This window comes from Suncus etruscus, chromosome 12, assembly GCF_024139225.1.
Source record: "Suncus etruscus isolate mSunEtr1 chromosome 12, mSunEtr1.pri.cur, whole genome shotgun sequence".
Lineage (NCBI taxonomy): Eukaryota > Metazoa > Chordata > Mammalia > Eulipotyphla > Soricidae > Suncus > Suncus etruscus.
In genome coordinates, this window is record NC_064859.1 from 40,981,241 (window position 1) to 41,003,841 (window position 22,601).

At 37.9% G+C, this 22,601-nt stretch overlaps 1 protein-coding gene across 1 annotated transcript in view; it reads left to right on the forward strand.

The window, feature by feature from the left end:
* Positions 1-22,601, forward strand: part of TMEM131 (transmembrane protein 131) — a 195,929-nt gene that overhangs the window by 132,603 nt on the left and 40,725 nt on the right. The window contains exons 16-27 of the mRNA XM_049784899.1: positions 643-753; positions 841-975; positions 5,807-5,911; positions 8,618-8,704; positions 11,272-11,424; positions 11,517-11,592; positions 11,757-11,874; positions 16,286-16,424; positions 16,540-16,649; positions 17,018-17,084; positions 20,960-21,111; positions 21,681-21,823. Of these exons, the coding sequence (XP_049640856.1) occupies positions 643-753; positions 841-975; positions 5,807-5,911; positions 8,618-8,704; positions 11,272-11,424; positions 11,517-11,592; positions 11,757-11,874; positions 16,286-16,424; positions 16,540-16,649; positions 17,018-17,084; positions 20,960-21,111; positions 21,681-21,823 (1,396 nt within the window). The remainder of the gene's footprint in view (positions 1-642; positions 754-840; positions 976-5,806; positions 5,912-8,617; positions 8,705-11,271; positions 11,425-11,516; positions 11,593-11,756; positions 11,875-16,285; positions 16,425-16,539; positions 16,650-17,017; positions 17,085-20,959; positions 21,112-21,680; positions 21,824-22,601) is intronic.

Below are 22,601 nucleotides of genomic sequence, written 5' to 3' on the forward strand. Positions count from 1 at the left end.
AATTGTCCTGAGAATATTCTGAGAAACAAGTTTCATATAATATAGTTTCAAAATATATAGCCCAAAAAGCCTACCATCAGTAATAATTTTAGGGCTAGAGGAATTTTCATATTTCCTTTAATTTAATTTTGGCACATTAACTCTGGCATGCACCACCAGTGGCTAACACTTAGATATGGCTAATTAACACTTATTGCAGCACTGGCATCAGTGCATTAAATGATTACTGGTTTGTTGCTGCATTCAGAAAATCATGGTTGTTTATGGAAACTATAGGCGTGGCCTAATTCTTTGAGCTCCACTGAAGTTCTCCAAGTATTTTGAACTTCTGCTTATCTTTCCTTTCATAGAATAGCTGTTCTGTAAACTTGTTTTCATTTCTTTTTTTTTTTTTTAATTTTTATTGTGACCAAAGTGCATTACAAATCTTTCACCTCATCATTTGTGGTACATAGTGAAAATGAATGAGGGACATTTGTTTTCATTTCTAATAACTCGCTAAAATCATTTAACCATACAAAAATTTAATTACATTTTACATAGGTATATATATTTATACAAAATATAGAAATTCTTGTTTTCTTTTAGTACTCTACCAAGCCTTATTGTACACTTAAATCTAGTTCTTTTATGTCTTTTCAGTATTTTGTATTACCACCCAAAATAGAGGAACGGTTCATAGATTTTGGCATATTAAGTGCAACAGAAGCAAGTAATATTTTATTTGCAATTATAAACAGCAATCCAATTGAGGTAAAAAAAATGTTTTATTCTAAATAACATTTAAAGACTTTATGATAATATTGTAATAATCTCTTTCATAAATTTCTCTTTTTCAAGTTGGCGATAAAAAGTTGGCATATCATAGGAGATGGTTTATCAATAGAGCTTGTAGCTACTGAAAAAGGAAATAGAACTACAATAATTTCAAGTCTTCCAGAATTAGAAAAGTCCTCTTTATCAGACCAGTCATCTGTAAGTAAACTTTTTCTTATTTCCTTAAACTTAGATGAATGTCTAAGACCTAATTAAAAGGCTATTCTTTTTATTTTCTTTTTTTTATAATTTTTATTGAGACCAATGGGAATTACAAGTCTTTCACAATTTCACAGTTCTGTTTTAGGCACATGGTGATAGTGAATTAGGGCCATTCCCACCACCAGTGTTGACCTCCCTCCGCTATTCTTCCTAGCATGCTACCATATCTCCACCATTAGCCCCCTGAACTGCTAGTGTAACAGATCCCTTTTGTGTATAGCTTGTTGTAGTTTGGGTCTCTTAATTCTGTTGTTATTGACTTTTTTGAGTATTTATTTAGGTTTGACCATTTATTTCAACTCAGTGCTCCTGAGACCGCTTGGCCCTTGGATCCCATTCACTTTTTTTTCTCAGTTTGTAGGAAGACATAGAAATATGAGGCAGCTGGAGAGATAGCACAGTGGCTTTTGCCTTGCAAGCAGCCGATCCAGGTGGTTGGTTTGAATCCCGGTGTCCCATATGGTCCCCCGTGCCTGCCAGGAGCTATTTCTGAGCAGGCAGCCAGGAGTAACCCCTGAGCACTGCTGGGTGTGGCCCAAAAACCCAAAAGAAAAAAAAAAAGAAATATGAGGCAGAACAAGATGCTTCATGCTTCATGATTCTGTGGGGGAATCTGTGAGGAGCCCCTGTAAAAGACTTATTTACTGGATCTAATACTTTAAGAAGTCTCAATAATATTGGTGGTTTAGTATTGAAAGTACATTGTAGATAAATACCTCTTAATATGAGAGCACTTGAAATCCAAAAGTTATTAAGATGTTACTTACATAATTTAACTTTTTGTAATATAAAATCCATTATGGACAAGTTCTCATAGGTACTGAACTAACTCTGAATTTATTAAGTACAGAAGATATAGATGGGTACATTGATAGACAATGATTTATAATGCTATATTTTAATTAATACAATTATATATATTTTATGTACTGATAGAAGAGTATCAGTGAGGTAAACATTAATTCCTGTTTGTATCAGCACATTTACTTTCACTGTATACAGATAAATGAATATGAAACAAGAGAAGATAAATATATTGGTCTAAGTCTTCACTGATTTATAGAATCACATGGATGAGGAGAAAATTAATATCTAATTTGTTGGTTAGAGTATAACCAACAGTAGCAGTTTTATAAGAGAAAAAGGAAATGTTCATGTATCTAGATATCTGCTTCCATTTAATATTTTCTTGCAATGCCATAGATAATAAAAAATTTACTTAAACAGTTTGTACTAGGCCAGAGTGATGGGTAAGATGCTTGCTTTGCACACAACCAACCCAGGTTTAATTCCTATATGGTCCCATGATCCTCCGGGAGTGATCTCCAAGAGCAAAGCCAGGAGTAAGCCCTGACTGAGCTCCTGGTATGGTACAAAAGCAAAACAACCTAAAAAAAAATACAGTTTGTACTGGAAAGTTCCCCAAAACAGAATTTTTTGCAGTACATATAACTACTGGAAATTCTCATGGACGTGATTTTAAGAGCTAGAAGCTATAAAAATGAAGATGTAACACCATACTAATTTAAAATAACTGGAAACAGCAGATACATATAATAAATTGTGATTTGTAATGAAATATTAAAACTAAAAATACAGGGCCAGGAGAATAGCACAAAGGACTTCAATTTTTGCTTTATGTGCATGAGTACTGGTTTTTATCCTATCTGGCTGACTGGCTTATTTTTGGTGGATTGTGTGGCCAGGCAAAGCCCAAGTATGGTAACTGAAAGACCCCTCTCTTTGTCCTGGTGTTTCTCTTTCCCTCAGCATGCTGACCTGGGGTGAAAATGCTGCTTTTCATTCATAGAGAGCACTTCACTACTAGTATATCTGCCTTCCTCAGTTTCTTGAGACTGGGTGTCTAGCTTTTAATCCTAGTTTCACATGTTCCCCCAACTACTAGGCATGGTCCCAAAAATTTTAAATTACTTATGATATATATATATAGATACTAGAAAATTATGAAAAGGTAGGACACATCAGACTTTTTGGGAAAAAAATAGAACATTTCTCAAAAAAAATAGTTGAAAATTATGTCTCTGGACAAGAACTGGGAAATGAAAGGAAGTATAGTGATATGCATGATACCCCTCAGTAACAATATTGCAAACCGCAGTACCAAAAGGGAGGTGAGAGGGTGAAAGAAGAAAAGTGTCTGCTATAGAAGTAAGCTGGGGTGAAGGTGGGTATTGGGATAAGTAACTGGGGAAATGGTGGCAGGAAATGAACACTGAAGCAGGGAGGAATATTGGAACATTATATGACTAAAACTGAACTATCAGCAACATTTTTTTTTTCATTTTTTGTTTTTGGGCCACACCCAGCAGAGCTCAGGGCTTACTCCTGTCTCTATGCTCAAGGGTCATTCCTGGCAGTGCTCGGGGAACATATGAGACGCTGGGGATCAAACCCAGGTCAGCTGTATGCAAAGCAAACACCCTACCTGCTCTGGCCCCATATCAGCAACTTTTTAATTCTGTATTTCACAGTGATTTAAATAAAATTTAAAAAATGTGAATGTTAGAGAACATAAAAACCAAAAAAGATCCCTTTTCGTCTCAAAAAAGTATTGGGACATATTACTAAACCCTTTGTATTTAAATTTCTTTAACCTGTATTGAAGTTTATCATTTCAAGCTACACAATTAGATATTTATGAATAATGATAGGCTTATAGTATTTACATTTTAATAATTACATCATCTTAAGTGAGACTCCAAAATTGTCTTTATTTGAAACAAAAACAGGGGACCGAAGAGATAACACAGTGGTAGGGTGTTTGCCTTGAACATGGCCCACCCAGGACAGACCCGGATTTGATTCCCGGCATCCCATCTGGTCCCCTAAGACTGCCAGGAACAATTTCTGAGTGCAGAGCCAGGAGTAACCCCTGAGTGCCACTGGGTGAGGCCCAAAAACCAAAAATAAAATAAAATAAAAAAATAAATAAAACCAGGATAAATTCATGAGAAATAATATTTGTCATAATCAATGTGATTTTTTGCACTTGATCTTAGCCAAAAGGCTAAGAAGTGATCACTGAGATTTTTAATATAAATAGAATGCTAAGAAGGGATAATTATGGGAAAATATGGGCAGGAGAGATACTGCAGTGGGTAGAGTGGTTGCTTTGCACATAATCCACCAGGGCTAATAATATCCCCAGCATCCTATATGATCCCCTGAATACTACTAAAAGTAATTGCTGAGTGCAGAACCTGGAGTAACTCCTGAGCATCATTGAGTATAAATCAAAAGCAAAAACAAGTAATTTTAGAAACCTGTATCATATTCTAGCAGTAAGTAGATTGTATTCGCATATACTAATTAAATGTGAGCAGTCCAGACAGTATGTAGCCTGTTTCACAATTTAGAATTTTAGAATTAGGTTTTATGTAACATAAAACTATAAATATAAAAATGAGTCAGAAAGATGAGATAATTGATACATATCCTCAGTTTAAATAGTAAACTGTAGTGGGCTATCATTTCAAAATAAACTCCACAAAATACTATTTTAAGTATATAATTTGTATGGGTAGTACAGTGGGAAGGCGTTTGCCCTGCATGTGACCAACCTAGTTTTGATCGCCAGCACCCAATAAGGTTCCCCTGAGCCGTTCCAGGAATGATCCCTGATTTATCCTCAGATCACAGAGCCAGGAGGAAACCCTGAGCTTTTCAGATTTGGCCCAAAAACAAAACAAAAATGTATAATGCTTAATTTTTCAGCTTTTTTTCCCCCAAAAACCCAAATTTATGAACTAATTGAGCTTTTAGTTCTTATGAAGTATGCGCCTACCAGCATCTCTCTTCTACTCTTAGACCTGTGTTCACTGATTTGGCTATTTCATAAAAATAAAATTCATAAAAAATGGTGAAAATGTCAAAAAATTGTTAGGTCAAAATGATAAAACATTAGGATTGCACAAAACCAGCACAGAAATATTTCTTTAAAGAATGGGGTCAGAGAGATAGTACAATGATAGCTTTGCATGTAACCATCTCAGGTTCAATCCCTACATCCTATTAGGTCCCCCAGTCCCCTCTAAGAATGATCAAGTAGTGCAAGTCCTGAGCACCGCCAACCATATCCCTCAAAAAAAGATCCCCTTCTACGATTTCAGATGTTTATTAAGTCTCTTTTTCATAATTAATTTTGCCCAGAGTCAACCTTGCTTGTAGTGGGCACAAATTATTAACAAAACAGTTAATTTCAAAATTTACAGCAAAAACTACCGTGATGTACCTATGCCATATTGTGAATGAAGGATGGGGGAAGACTCTGTTTCATTCCTCATTCTCTGACCATGCAGTTATATGGATGGTATGTAAGGAGTCTGTTTTTCTGGGATCTAAATTTCTTGGTTGTCCACAGAATAAATGTAATAAACAGTCAGGGTTATCAGAGTGACAGTATGGCGGGTAAAACACTTGCCTTGCAGATGGCCAACCCAAGTTCAATCTTCAGCATCTCATATGGTTTCCCTGAGCACTGCCAGCCATATGCCCTCCCCCTAAGCACTGCCAGGGGTGATTCCTAAGTCAGAGCCAGAAATAACCCCTGAGTATTACTGAGTATTACCCCCAAACAAAAGGAAATAAAAGTAAATATCCAAGATTAGGTGTTATTTTCCTACAGTTTTATATATGCTAATTTTTTCATACTAGTATAAGTGTGGATTTTAAGTCAGTGTGTAGACTTCAATTTGAATAAGATATTTCAAGTAGGAATGCTAATAAATTGTATATCAAATTCATACAGGTTATATTAGCTTCAGGCTATTTTGCAGTGTTCAGAGTCAAACTTATTGCAAAAAAACTGGAAGGTATTCATGATGGAGCCATCCAAATCACCACAGACTATGAGGTAAGAACTCTGCGGGGACTTTTAGTTTGTTTTGGTTTTTTTTTTGTTTGTTTGTTTTTTTGGTTTTTGGGCCACACCCGTTTGACACTCAGGAGTTACTCCTGGCTATGCGCTCAGAAATCACCCCTGGCTTGGGGGGACCATATGAGACGCCAGGGGATAGAACCGCGGTCCGTCCTATGCTAGCGCTTGCAAGGCAGACACCTCTAGCACCACCTTTTCGGCCCCAGACTCTTAGTTTTATATCTTGTATTCATTGGCTCCTAGTTTTATAAAATAATAATAATAATAATGAAATCTGGCACCAGAAAGATAATACAGTGGTGGGGCGTTTGCCTTAAATGCAGAAGATGATGGTTCAAATCCCAGCATCCTGTATGGTTCCCCTGAACCTGCCAGGAGCGATTTCTGAGCATAAAGCCAGGAGTAACCCCTGAGCGCTGCCGGGTGTGACCCAAAAACCAAAAATAAAAAAAAAATAAAATAAAAATTGAAATCTAACTAAGAAACTTAAGCAGAAAATCTTGCTCACATGTTTTAAACCACTCTGTTAGAAACTTGTTTGCAGATGGTTTTAGCATTGAACAGATCCTAACTAAAATTCCTGAGTTAGATCATCTTGGTTTTTTTTTCTATAATCATAAATATCCACTTTATAAAATGTCTAAAAAGATAAAATCAGAAAAATCAGAACATCTTGATTTGAATTTTCACAATTTTATTTATATGAATAAATGAGCTTTTTCTGATAAATGGGTTTGAATGTTGTAAAATGTCAGTGAAATTTTGAATGGTACTATTTCTGCCAAGTGAATTATTTTAATTCAGTATTTAAAATATCTTTGGGATGCTGAAGATATAACACAGTGGTAGGGCTTTTGCCTTGCAAGCGGCCCACCTGAATGGACCGGGTTTTATTCCTGGCATCCCATATAGTCCTCAGCCTGCCAGGAGTAATTTCTGTCCTTTTCATTTGTTTGGTTTTGGTTTTTGGGTCACACCCGGCAGTGCTCAGGGGATACTCCTAACTCTAAGCTCAGAAACCGCTCCTGGCAGGCTCAGAGAACCATATAGAATGCCAGGGATCGAATTCGGTTCTGTCCTGGGTCATCTGCATGCAAGACAAATGCCCTACCGCTGAGCTATCACTTTGACCCCCAGGAGCTATTTCTGAGTGCAGAGCCAGGAGTAACCCCTGAGACTGCTGGGTGTAGCCCAAAAACAAGTTTTAAAAATTAATTCAATAATAAAATCTCTTTGGGAGCTATTGCATAATATTCTTTTACCTCTTCTGATCACATACATTACCTACATGAAACTATTTCAGAATAAACAAAGCTAATCATTTAGTTAAAAATTATTGGTGGTGGGCCAGAGTGGTAACACAGTGGTAGGGCATTTGCCTTGCACAAAGCTGACCCAGGACAGATGCAGGTTCAATCCCCAGCATCCCATATGGTCTCTCAAGCCAGGAGCAATTTCTGAGCACAGAACCAGGAGTAACTGAGCGCCGCCAGGTGTGGCCCAAAAGAAAAATTATTTGTGGTGATATAGCAGAATTAAGGAATCCATCTTTATTACTTATACTAGAAATAAATTTATTTCATCTTTGGATCAAGTTTTTTCATATGGAAGTAAATATGAATTAGAAAACTATCTTAGAGAAGGATCTGTGTGGCTTAGGAACATAAAAAGATTCAAAATGCAAAAAGACTTCTACATTTTAAATTAGTGTTAATTTATTGCTATTGCAAAATAATAGCTACATAACTAGGAGATGCTGGATTTTCTTAGTGTGGTTTGATTTTTCTTGGGGGGGGTGGGCCACACACAGTGATGTTTAGGGGTTACTCTTGGCTATGTGCTCAGAAATCGCTTCTGGCTTGGGGGACCATATGGGGACACCTGGGGGTTGAACTGCAGTCCATCCTAGGTAAACGCATGAAAGGCAAGCGCCCTACCATTGTGCCACCGCTCCGGCTCCTTTCTTTTTAAAGTAGTAAACTTTAAAATAACCAGTCTGGGGCCGGGCGGTGGCGCTCGAGGTAAGGTGCCTGCCTTACCTGCGCTAGCCTAGGAGACGGACCGCAGTTCGATCCCCCAGCGTCCCATATGGTCCCCCAAGCCAGGAGCAACTTCTGAGCGCATAGCCAGGAGTAACCCCTGAGCGTCACCGGGTGTGGCCCAAAAACCAAAAAAAAAATAAAATAAAATAAAATAACCAGTCTGGGGGCCAGAGCGATAGCACAGCCGTAAGGCGTTCACCTTGCATGCAGCCCGTCTAAGATGGACCTTGGGTCTATCCCTGGCATCCCATGTGGTTCCTCCGAGCCAGGAGCGATTTCTGAGCACGTAGCCCTGAGCGTCACAGGGTATGACCCAAAAAAGCAAAAAATAAAAATAAATAAATAAATAAATAAATAAATAAATAAATAAGATAACCAGTCTGATAGAAAGCCATCTTTAAGAGCTTTCCATTGGTCCATGTTTTTCAATAACAACTGAGAAATACATGGAAATGTATTTGATTGAATTTTATAGAGTATGTTAGATAAAAATGTATGATTTTAAAGTGTTTGTGAATTGTGATTGCTAAAATAATTTTGAATGTGAGTTCTTTTTGAATTTTATAAAGCACTATAGTTATCAAAATCTGTCTCAAATGTAAGCATTTGTTTACATATGATCTGCTTCTTCACTCCACAGATCCTAACAATTCCAGTGAAGGCCGTGATCGCAGTTGGTTCACTGACTTGCTTTCCAAAGCATATGGTTCTTCCACCTGCCTTTCCAGTAAGATAACTAATTTTCACTGTTTTCCATATATATTGCTTTCTTCTATATCCTAAGACTTAAACAGTAAAAGCAGTTATTTATGAATTACTTATTCTAAGATAAAATTCTATACCAGGTTCATTTCTTAAGTTGTTCATACCTTTGTCACCCCTTCCTGTCTCTGGGGCAGACGCAGACATTGTTCTCTTCCCCCCACCACCACCGTGCTTAAAATATTTGAAAGTATTGTTACAGGAGGGTAGCATGCATATCACTTTATCTCCTTTAAGCACCCATTTCTTGTCCAGAGTGATCATTTCTAGCTATTATAGTCATTGTGGCCCCTTCTCTGCCCTAACTGCATGCCCCCGCTATTTGTGGCAAGCTTCCTACCATAGACTGGTCCTCTTGGCCCTCATCTCTACTTACTCTGGATATTATTACCATACTGTCTTTTTTTTATATATATCTCAAAAATGAATGCGATCATTCTGTGTCTACCTCTGACTCATTCCACTCAGCATAATATTCTCCATATCCATCCATGTATAAGTAAATATCATGGCTTTATTTTTCCTAACAGCTGCATAGTATTCCACTATGTAGATAAAGTACAGTTCCTTTATCCACTCATCTTTTCAGGCACTTAGATTGTTTCTAGATTCAAGCTATTATGAATAGTGTTGCGATTAACATAGAAATGCAGAGGACTCTTCTGCATTGTATTTTTGGCCTCCTAGAGTATATTCCTGTGAGTGGCATTGCAGAGTCATATGGAAACTCAATTTCTAGTTTTGTTTTTTTTTTTTGAAATATATCAATATTGTTTTTCAAAATGCTAGACTAGTTGACATTCCCACCAGCAGTGAATAGTATTTTTGTCCCTTTATCCCTGCATCCACATCAGCACTAGTTATTCTTATTGTTTTAATTTGCATCTTTTTGATGAGATAGAACATTTTTTCATGTGCCTTTTGGGCATTGGCATTTCTTCTTTGAGCAAATGTCTGTTGATTCCTTCTCCCATTTTTTGATGGGGTTAGATATTTTCTTCTTGTTCAGTTTTACCAATACCTTATATATCTTAGAGATTAGCCCTTTATCAGATGAGTATTGTGTGAATAGATTCTCCCATTTTTGAGTAACCTTTGTATCCTTAGTCATTTTTTCCTTTGAAGTCCAGAAGCTTCTCAGTTTAAAGTAGTCCCATTTATTTATCTGTTTCCACGTGCTTGGACAGTGGTCAACTGTTTAATTTACATGAGTTAATGTTCTTTCTCTGTATCTGTTTGTAATTCACTTTTTTTTTTCTTTTTTGGGCTATACCCAGTGGCACTCAGGGGTACTACACTCAGAAATCACTCCTGGTAGGCTCAGGGGACCATATGGGGTGCCAGGAATTGAACCCAGGTCCATCCCAGATCAGCCACATGCAAGGCAAATAATTACCAACTACCTCTGTGCTTTTGCTCTGACCGCCATGTAGTTCAATATTAATTTTAGTGCATGATGATCTAAGAAGGTAGTTGATACCATTTCTGTTCTCTTGATTTTATAGTGGTATTTTGTGGCCCAGCATGTGGTCTATCTAGGAAAATGGCCCAGGTATACTGGAAAAGAATGAATATTAACTTTTTAAAACAATTGCTTATAGATTTGAAGAAAGACATTAATAACAACACAATAATAGTGTTGAAATTTCCCAAAGGATATATATAACAGGAAAATATCACAGTCCAAAACATATATGCGCCCATTGAGGGGCCAGCAAATTATTTAAAACAATTGCTTATAGATTTGAAGAAAGACATCAATATTAACACAATAAAAGTGGGAAATTTTAGTGCACATGCACTGAATCAAATAGCCTGTATGACCCAAGTATAAGCCGAGTTCGGGTTTTTCAGCACAAATTGTGCCAAAAAACTTGACTTATATTCAAGTATATATGGTATCAAGTGAAGGATTTTGGGGGGTGGGGGGGCCACACCCGGTGACGCTCAAAGGTTACTCCTAGCTATGCTCTCAGAAACCGCTCCTGACTTGGGGGACCATATGGGATGCCAGGGGATCAAACCCCAGTTCATCCTAGGCTAGCACAGGCAAGGTAGACAGATGCCTTACCGCTTGTGCCACTGCTCTGGTCCTGAAGAATATTTTTAATTTGAAGCTTTTGGTTTTCTAGAATCAGTCAAATTAAAATGTTGTTCCAGGGCCGGAGAGATAGCATGGAGGTAAGGCGTTTGCCTTTCATGCAGGTCATTGGTTCGAATCCCAACATCCCATATGTTCCCCCGAGCCTGCCAGGAGCGATTTCTGAGTGTGGAGCCAGGAGCGCTGCTGGGGTGACCCAAAAACCACACCCGCTGACACTAAGGGGTTACTCCTGGCTATGTTCTCTGAAATTGCTCCTGGCTTGGGGGGCTTTATGGGACTCCAGAGAATCCAACCGAGGTCTGTCCTAGGCTAGCACCAGCAAGGCAGACACCTTACCGCTCCATGCCACTATTCCGGCCCCTAAAAGATGTTGTTCTTAACAAAATCCAATCCAACAAAATACAAATGAAATTATTTTCTTTCTTTAGGGGAAAACAGTTCATCAGAGTTTAAATATTATGAATTCCTTCTCACAAAAGGTAAAGATACAACAAATACGATCTTTGTCAGAAGATTTACGTTTTTACTACAAACGAATACGGGGCAATAAGGAAGACTTGGAACCAGGAAAAAAATCAAAGGTCTAAAATAAATTAAGAATTTCCCTCAATAATTCTTTCTTGTGATCTTCTCTGGATTTGAGGCTCATGGTTCTTTTTGTGCCTCATTATAGATTGCAAACATTTATTTCGATCCTGGACTGCAGTGTGGAGATCATTGCTATGTTGGTTTGCCTTTTTTATCTAAATGTAAGTCACCTTGCTCTTTTCACTCATACCTTTCTTTCTACCCAAAGTGTTCTATAAAGAAAGGCTGCCACTTTTGAAGTCCATTTTGTCTCTGAGTATTAGAGAAATCATTTGAGGGATGACAAGTGCATATAGATGCCATAACATAGGTTTTCTTCTTTTAGCTGAACCCAAAATGCAGCCTGGTATAGCCATGCAGGAAGACATGTGGGATGCTGACTGGGATTTGCATCAAAGCCTGTTCAAAGGATGGATGGGAATAAAGGAAAATTCAGGTCATAGGTGAGTGTTCAATTTGAAATAATCTCTGTTGTCACTGTTCTCTGACTATTATTCTTATATTACATTACTTTACTTCTCTATAGGTAAGAAAATGTATCTGAGCTTCAAAAAATCATTGAGGATTTTTTTTTTTCTTTTGGTTTTTGGGTCACATCTGGCAGCTCTCAGGGGTTACTCCTGGCTCTACACTCAGAAATCGCTCCTGGCAGGCTCTGGGGACCATATGGGATGCCGGGATTCAAACCACTGTCCGTCTATGTCCAAGGCAGATGCCTTACCACTATGCTATCTCTTTGGCCCTATTGAGGAATCTTGAGTTGCTATTTTATTAACAGATTTCTCAGAAGTGTATCTTTCCTCTTTTGTGTTGTAGCAATTTTTAAAAATAATTCCAAAAAAAGAAAACAACTCAAAGTTTTCTGCTTGTAGGCTGATTACAATGTTCTCCTTAGATATGGCCATTTGCATGAAAAAGTATGACTTTGGTAGGTATAAAGGAATTAAAGGAAAAATGATTTTATAACTCCATTAAAGGAGACCTATCTGTTCATTGTGGAGAAAACCATTGCTTTATCATTGTCTCTCAAACTTTTTAAACGGGGCCAGTTCACTGTCCCTCAGACCATTGGAGGGTCTGACTATAGTAAAAACAAAACTTATAAACGAATTCTTATGCACACTGCATATATCTTATTTTGCAATGAAGAAACAAAAGATACAAATACAATATGTGGCCCGCAGGCCATAGTTTGAGGACCACTGGTCTAAGAGCTGAATTGTTAGAAGACATACCTCTAACATGAGCTGTTAGTGGGACATCTGAAGTCCCACTTTAGATGGACTTGCTCACATGTCTTTGGCAGGGAGAAAACATACTCAGGAAAAATCAGGTCTGCACCTAAATTCAAGACATCTATTTTCACAGTATAGAAATTTTGTCTTTATATAGCAAAAGAAAATTTGACTAGAGATCATAATTTTGGGAGCCAGAGAGATAGAACAGAAAGTTAAGGTGCTTGTCTTGATCCCAAGCTCCCTGTAAGGTCCCCAATCACACTAGGACTAATCCCTGAGCACAGAGCCAAGAGTAAGCTCTAAGCACAACTGGATATGGCCCCAAAAACAAAAATAATAATATGAAAATTGACAGAAACTTCTTAAGATATTTTGGTTTATATTTCTACAAAGTTTTTAAACCTAAAAAAGTTAATCAAGGATTCTGTATGTAAATTTTCTGCTGTGAAACAAATTTAAGGCAAAAAAAGCACTAAATTTTTACTTTAACATAAGTGTTTTAGGGTCCGGGAAGGTGGCGCTAGAGGTAAGATGTCTGCCTTGCAAACGCTAGCCAAGGAAGGACCGTGGTTCGATACCCCGGCGTCCCATATGGTCCCCCCAAGCCAGGGGTGATTTCTGAGTGCATAGCCAGGAGTAACCCCTGAGCATCAAACGGGTGTGGCCCAAAAACCAAAAAAAAAACAAAAACAAAAAAAACAAAACAAAAAAAAACCATAAGTGTTTTAAATATGTTTAAAATATGGGGCCGGAGAGATAGCATGGAGGTAAGGCGTTTGCCTTGCATGCAGAAGAACAGTGGTTCAAATCCTGGCATCCCATATGGTCCCCTGAGCCTGCCAGGAGTGATTTCTGAGTGTAGAGCCAGGAGTAACCCCTGAGCGCTGCCAGGTGTGACCCAAAAACAAACAAACAAAATATATATATATTTATATCGTTTCAAATATGAGTTTAAGGGGCCGGAGAGATAGCATGGAGGTAAAGCATTTGCCTCTCATGCAGAAGGTCATCAGTTCGAATCCCGGCACCCCATGTGGTCCCCCGAGCCTGCCAGAGTGATTTCTGAGCATAGAGCCAGGGGTAACCCCTGAGTACTGCCGGATGTGACCCCAAAAAAACAAAAACAAAAAAAAAAAAAATATATATATATGAGTTTAAATAGTTTAAAATATGAACTCTTTAAGAGAACTGTAATTGTCCTCTCCATTTCCATAGTTGATAGGCATCATATATAAGGAGTTTCTAAATTTTAATATCTTTTTTTTTTTTTTTGGTTTTTGGGCCACACCCGTTGACGCTCAGGGGTTACTCCTGGCTATGTGCTCAGAAGTTGCTCCTGGCTTGGGGGACCATATGGGACACCGGGGAATTGAACCGCGGTCCGTCCAAGGCTAGCGCAGGCAAGGCAGGCACCTTACCTCTTGCGCCACCGCCCGGCCCCGGAGTTTCTAAATTTTAATATCTTGTCTTTCTGCCCCAGATTCAGCTGCCAAAGAATCTCTTCACTTCCCACCAATCCAATCTTTGCCTTTCTTCCTCTCTGCTCAGCATTCACTACTAGAACTGGCTTTTCTGTCTATCTTGTGTTACCAGATGTTGGTTGTACAGGGAATGCAGCATTCTTTCTGTCAGTGAGCATGCTGCAGATAATTTCTGTTACAGTTTATTATACTTATATTCTTTTTTTTTTTTTTTTGGTGGTTATTTTCAGTTTGTTTTTTGGTTTTGGGGGTCACACCCAGCAGTGCTCAGGAGTTACTCCTGGCTCTGCGCTCAGAAATCGTTCCTGGCAGGCTTTGGGGACCAAACATGAGATGCCAGGGATTAAACCTGGTTCCTTCCTGGGTTGGTCATGTGCAAGGTAGTTGCCCTATTGTTGTGCTATCGCTCCAGCCCCTACACGTATTCTTTTTGGGGGGTGGGGGGTGGGGGGGTTACACCAGCAGTGCTCAGGTGTTACTCCTGGCTCTATACTCAGAAACCGCTCCTGGCAGGCTCAGTGGACCATATGGGATGCCGGGATTTGAACCACCGTCCTTCTGCATCTAAGGCAAATGCCTTACCGCTGTGCTATCTCTCCGGCCCCCCTACACATATTCTTAACCAATGTTCAAGTATCAAAATGTATTACTTATTAATGTTAAAATGGGCTTAGTTGTTTGCATCCAAAGATCCTTACCCCGTTTGTAATGCCGTTTCCTAATAAATTTGTTCTGAATTGTAAACAGCTGTTTTGTAACACCCAGAAGTACAAACACATTTAAGTGAGGAACTAAATATTGCTGATAACTACATATATTTGTATAAAACTGTGTGTGTGTGTGTGTGTGTGTGTGTCTATGTGTGGTTTTATATCAGTGAGCTAATACATAGATTACCTTGTCTTTATTGCACATCACGATTGGGGTAGAGGACTTGTTTAGGGGGCGCATCAGGATTGGGGTGGAGGGGGTGTTTGGGTTTTTTTTTTTTACTTGTTATTCTGTTTGTTTTGTTTTGGGATCACACCCGGTTGTGATCAGGCTTTATTTCTAGCTCTATGCTAGGGTTACTCCTGGCAGGGCTCAAGGGGACTATATGGGATGCTGGGGATCAAACTTGGAAAGGCCATATGTTGTTTCAATTTAATATATAAAGTCTAAAGTCCTAGTGTTGGGGTAAGGTCTTTCTTGGCATGGCACAGCGCCTGTAGCCCCTTCGGCCAGCAGGTCTGAAGACACAGGATAACGGCATAGAAATTATCATAAGCAGTCAGTTAAAGTTTCATTGGAGTCAGCCAGCTTTATTTCACAGCCCTAACACCATGTGCATTTCCTCACATGGTTTCAATGCTAAGCCTTTCCCAAGCAGCCACTTCTCTGCTCCTTCTCTGGCTCTCTGACTCTGTCTCCATGCGCCAGCTGTCCTCCATGCTTCCTTGCTTCTTTCCTTCCCCCCAGACAGCACTTTTATATTTTTTTATTCCAAACCACACCCCTCTCCGGGTGTGGGTGGGTCTGACCATACAGGTGATATTAACATTTCAATAGAAAGTTTAGGTCATTGGGGAAGGTGTACCTCACAGCCATATGTAGACAGGCAACAGACCCACCACTATACTATCACTCTTGCCTTTAGTTTTGTTTTTATCTCAAGGGGAAATATGACAAGCAGTGCATTATCTTATTAGCATTACTGAAATGTTTTTAACATTCTTTCAGTTTCAACTGACTATACAGGATCCTTTATGATTCCTGTAATAACATTGTATTTGTATATAACTGCCCTTTGTATCTGGTTTTGGTATGACACTATTCATCAGTGCTCAAGATTTACTCCTGACTCTGTGTTTAGGGATTACTCCTGGTGGTCTCAGGGTATGGTAACAGGGATTGGATTAGCAAGTACCCTGTACACTGTACTATTATTCTAACCTACGTGCCTGGCTCTTGGTATTAAATATTTGACAACTCTTTATGCCAAAATAGACACCATTATACATGTAATAATAATAACATCTTAGTAAAAGGCAAATTAACCTTGTGTGCCAGAAAATATGTCTTAAGTAATTGAACTTCTTTTATTCAGAAAACCAAAGTATTTAACTTTTATAGTGACTTACAGTATTTTTTTCTAGATTGAATGCTATGTTTGAAGTAAATACAGATCTTCAAAAAAATATACAATCAAAAATCACTGCTGAGCTGATCTGGCCTTCCATACTCAGTTCACCCCGTCTCTTGAAATTCCCACTCACTAACACAAACTGCTCTTCAGTAAGTATTTAAAGTAGCGTTAGCATCAGTTTATAGAAATTTATATAATAGTATTATAAAGTATCTACTTTTAGTTATGAACATATTATATTTCTGTTATACTACTTTGTTTAAGGAAGAAGAAATTACTTTAGAAAATCCTGCAGATGTTCCTGTGTATGTTCAGTTTGTTCCTCTGGCTTTATATTCCAACCCTTCAGTCTTTGTAGATAAGTTAATATCAAGGTAAGTATTAATTTAGATAATTAAGATATTTTGTAATAGCATCGTTATACTGTTACATTTAAGGCTTTGTTACAGCTTATACTTTAATAGTAATAGTTACAGTAGTAGTTTTGACAGTAATAGTTTGTACAGTAATAGTTTTGACTTTTTTCCACTTAGAGAAACTCTAGGTCTAATTAGAGTGGAGAGAAGGTTCTGGGAAAAGATTGAGACTATGTTAAACATCTTAGAAAAACTTTGAGACTTAGGTAAGAGATCACTATCTGCCAAAGATAATTTGTAAACAAATAAGTGTGAATTGTTATATAGATCCATTAATTATGCTACTGTTGATGAATAAATACACTTAATGTATACTTATATTTTAGGTTTAACTTGAGTAAGGTCGCAAAGGTAGATTTGAGAACACTAGAATTCCAAGTCTTCAGAAACAGTGTAAGTATTCAAACTTCATCCTCTTCCAAAAAAATAAATTATCATCTTCCCTCCCCTCATATTTTGGCAAGCATGAAATGAGGAAAGCTGGTTCTAGCATAATCATAAATTTATTCCTACTAGTGTTATTACCTTGACCAAATAAATAAACTCCTAAATTTTAACTTCTTCCTATAATATGGAGTTATTATATATTTTTTTAAAGTTTGGTAAACTTGATCAAAATTACCTGGAAGCCCTTAAATTTCTTTATTGGTATATTGGAAACTTTTGGATTCATCAATCTTTGCCTAAACTAGACCAGGAAAGAAAGGAAATAGCAAGACTTTTCATATTTCAGATGGTTATGAAAAACTCTCACAGTATTTCATCTGCACCTGGTATTTACCTACATTATGCTATAGGCATTTTTATTTATAATTTCATATAGTCCTTATGCAGTAAAATTGAACAGTCATTAACTAAAAGATTGATACTTTTTTATTAAGAGGAGGGAAGAAAATAACTTCAGGAAAAGGAACTAACTTTTTCAAGTTCTTTTTCTTTAGGGAATAGATTGGTGAAATGGTTGAGTTTTGTGCCATACCTGGCAGTGCTCATAGATTACTCCTGGCTCTGTGCCTAATGATCACTCCTGGTAGTGCTTTATGGACCACATAGAGTGCTGAATCTCAAATCTGGGTGCCTAACCAGATGTGCCTAACTGTTACACTCTTTCTCCAGCCCCATGCCCACATACTTTTTATTTATTTATTTTTATAATATCTTTATTTAAGCACCATGTTTACAAGCATATTTGTAGTTGGATTTCAATCATAAAAAGAACACCCCCTTCACCAGTGCAACCTTCCCACCACCAGTGCCCCCCATCACCCTCCTCTTCCACCCACTTTCTGCCTGTATATGAGACAGGCATTCTTTTTCTCTCACTTATTATCATGATAGCTGTTAGTGTAGTTATTTCTGCAACTGCATTCACCACTCTTAGTGGTGAGCTTCATATAGTGAGCCAGTTCTTCCTGTCTCATCTCTGTTGTCTCTGGGCATTATTACAGTAATGTCTTTTATTTTTCTTAAAACCCATAGATGAGTGAGACTATTCTGTATCTATTTCTCTCCCTCTGACTTATTTCACTATTTATAATAGTTTCCATGTCCATCCATGTATAGGAAAATTTTATGATTTCATCTCCTGATGGTTGCATAATATTCCATTGTGTATATGTACCACAGTTTGTTTAGCCATCTGTTGAAGGGCATCTCCCTTGCCCACGTACTTCCTAGTGATAACTGGCAGGGTCAAATTTGAATCTTGAGTCCCTGATTCTAGAAACAGGGACAGAAACATTGCCTGTGCTATGCTCATTACTGATTAGGAATCACTAATTAACCTATTTAAATATTTTATAGTTATTTGAAATATTGTATACTTCCCTATGGCTTTGTTTTTCCATCTATAACCAAATTAGCTAATCTTTATAGCATAACTGGTATTTGTTTTCCATTTTTTGGTTTTGGAGCCACATATGACTATGTGTGGGAATTACTCCTGACTCTCTACTTATGGATCACTACTGGGGGTGCTCAGGGAACCATATATAGTGCCAGGTGATTAAACTATGGTTGGCTACACGCAAGACAGTACCTTAAACTCTTGTAACCCTCTTAAACTCTTGTAACTCTCTGGCACTAAATAGTTTGTACTTGGGGCTTGTTCTTTGTTTTTGTTTTGGGGGTTTGGGACATACCTGGACATGCTCAGAGCTTATTCTTGGCAGGGATCTAAGGACTATATTTGGTGCTGGCCATCAAACCCAAATCAGCTGCATATAAAGGAAGCTCCTTACTCTGTTATAATTTTCTAGCCCTGTAGAGTACTTTTTCGAAGTCTGTCTTACAAGGCGTTCTTACAAAAGAAAGTAATGCTCAGTGTTACTATTTATTTTTTGTGCTGATAATTAGTAGAACACTAGACCAGTGCTTTTTAATCTTTTTTAGAACTGCAATCTACACACTGTTCAGCAGACCAGCAGTTGAAAACTTAAGTTCTTGACTGACATTTAGATAGTCTGGTGTCAGGGCCGTAGCCAAAGAGACAGCACAGAAGTAGGGCATTTGCCTCGCACGTAGCCATTCCAGGACAGACAGTGGTGTGAATTCGGGCATCCCATATGGTCCCCCGAGCCTGCCAGGAGCAATTTCTGAGCGCAGAGCCAGGAGTAACTCCTGAGCACTGCCAGGTATGACACCCCCCCCCCCCGCCCCCAAAAAATAAATTAGTCAGATGTCCTAGTCTTGTGACTGTCTCTTGGAATCTTTTTGTACTCTGCTTCTCCACTTATAAAATGCCAGCATATTCTCTGGAGTATCTTGTTTACAAATAGCTAAAAGTTTCAATAACTGAAAATCCCTTTCACTCTGCTTTATATGGGTGATATGAAATATAAATGAGAAGCAAATGAGCTATTTTGTCTTATCAAAATTTTCTTTGAGAAATTTAATGGGATGGGGATGGAGTGGTAGCACAGTGGTAGGGCATTTGCTTTGCACGTGGCTGACCCAGGATGGACGCAGGTTCATAATCTCATGAGCACCGCCAGGTGTGGCCCAAAAAACAGAGAAAAAAAAAACAATGTTATGGAAATTTTTATAGGGTCTGCATTAAATCTCTACAATGCTTTGGGAAGTATTGACTTTTTTTTTAACTCTTATTTATTTATTTGGTTTTTGGGTCACACCCGGATGCACTCAGGGGTTAATCCTGGCTCTACACTCAGAAATCGCTCCTGGCTCAGGGGACCACATGGGATGCTGAGATTCAAAGCACCATTTGTCCTGGATCATCTGCATGCAAGGCTAACACCCTATAGCTATGCTATCTCTCCGCCCCTAGTATTACATTTTAATCTGTTATTCCTCCCGATCCATGAGCAGGGTATACATTTTCACTTTCTCATGTTCTTTTTATTTCTTGAAGCAGAGTTTTATAGTTTTTTAAATATAATTCCTTCATCTCTTTAGATAAGTTGATTACAGTCTACTTGATTTTCTGAGGCAAATTGTGAATGGGATTTGTTTTGGGGTTTTTTTTGGGGGGAGGACACTCCCTGTGATACTCAGGGTTTACTCCTGGCTATGTGCTCAGAAATCGCCCCTGGCTTGGGGGACCACATGGGATGCAAGGGGGGGGGGATCAAACCACGGTCCGTCCTCAGTGCATGCAAGGCAAACGCCCTACCGCCTGTGCCACCACTCTGGCCCCAGTAGTGCTCAGGAAACTTTTGAAGAGCAGAAAAGGAGTAACTGCGAGTAGGGTCATCATTAGTACTTTGGGTCATTGGGTATATGTTGTAGTTTGTACTAAAACATTGTTATTTGTCTTAGATCTTGTTTCGTTTCATGTATTTCAAATTGTGACATGCGAAGGTTTGAGCCAGGGATGTGGCTTAGTGGTAGAGCAATACCACTTCTGTGGAGCCAGAAAGAAAACAGGGGTATTCAATCTTATGGAAAAGTTCAAAAACTAGGGAAGTATGTATTTAAGATAACTAGCATATGCATCTCATAAATAGGGCCCTAGGCTCAATCTCAGGCACTACTCACTCTTCTTCCCAAAATTATAAAGTTTTCTATACAAAAACAAATATAAACTACTAACATGAAAACTGGTGAGCTGGGGGGGAAAGCCTCTTTTGAGATTTAATGCAGAAGTGTCATAACGAATGCTCTGATCTGCTTGCCAGCTAATTAGTGTCTAAGTAATGAGAGATATTTAATCAATTTGAGAAACTATATTGGGTAATAGATGGAATAAGGGGAAAAATGTTTTCCTTGATAATATTAATATTTTTGATTTGTTTACCCAATGATTTAAGGCTCATCCACTGCAAAGTTCAACAGGATTTACAGAGGGCCTCTCTCGGCACTTAATCTTAAACCTTATTTTAAAACCTGGAGAAAAGAAATCTGTCAAAGTAAAGTTTACTCCAATACACAACAGAACTGTTTCTTCACTAATTATTATCAGGTATATTCTGTAATTTAAGTGTGGGTTGATGGGGGAGAGAGGGCAACCCACACCTAGCAGCATTCAGGTTGTTCCTGGCTCTACACTCAGAAATTACTCCTGACTGGCTCTAGGGACAGTATGGGTTGTTGGGGATCAAACCTGAGTCAGCCACATGCAAGGCAAATGCCCTCTGTGCTGTGTGTTGACTTCAGTTCCATAGGTTGCTTTTTAAGACTTTTATTAAAGCTTTTTAAAATTTCATTCTGAGTGCACATTGAAATTATAAGTATTTATCCAATACTTATAAACATCGCATCTATAATAAACAACTTTATCAGAATATATTATATGACTGTGGTTATGTTTATATCTTAAAGCCCTACATTGTTTTAATACCTCGTGTGACTCCTGAAATTGAAAAATTCTTGATCATCTCTGAAAATATTTTTAAAATTTTAGAGTAAATTTTTCACTTTTAAAATTAGTGTATTTATTTCTACAGTGTTCTATTAAATAACAGTAAGAATATTGCTTTAAAAGAGTATACAAATTTAATGAATTAATCTGTAATTCTTGGTTTTCCACAGAAATAACTTGACTGTGATGGATGCTGTGATGCTCCAAGGACAAGGAACCACTGAGAATTTAAGAGTGGCAGGCAAGCTTCCGGGCCCAGGAAGTTCTTTACGCTTTAAAATCACAGAAGCATTATTAAAAGATTGTACAGATAGTAAGTATTCCTCATAGTCCTAAAGGACACATTTTAGCATTTTATTTCCAGTAGTAATTAAATTTTGAAAACAAAAGCATGTTTGTTTGATTTTTTTTTTTTTTAGTTTCTTTTTATTTTGCTAACTACGATTACTCTGCAACTGCTGCTGCTGCTGCTACTACTGCTGCTACTACTACTACTACTGCTACTACTTCTATAGTTTAACTTCTAAGTTTGAACTTCGAGACAGGACTTAGAATGAGCCTTTAGCCTAAGTTTCATTTGCCATTGCACTCCTTTTCACTTTGATTTAGTTCCATTTGTTTCTTGTTTTGTTATCTTTTTATTTATTTATTTATTTTTGTTATTGACGACATCCCTGAGATTATTATCCTGGAGGTTTCTTCCTTAATATATTTTATATATTACGATCTAATGCCCAGGCCTTTAATCTGTTTTGAATTAGAGTTTGTATACAACATGTGATCCAGTTTCATTTTTTGCATGTGGCTATCCAGTTTTCTCAACCCCCTTTGTTGAAAAGATTTTCCTTGCTCTACTTCTTGTACCTTGGTCCTCTGTCAACCCATAAACCAGGGATTTTCCTCAATGATCTCACTTCTGTTTCATTGGTTTGCAATTCTATCTGTATTCCAGTAGTCAGTTTTGATACCTATAGCTTCATAGTCAGGAAATGCAGTATACCTTCTATCATCTTTTTTTTTTCTCAGAATTGCTTTGGCTCTTTGGGAGTTTTATGGTTCCATACAAATTTTAGTAGAGTAGACTCTAAATC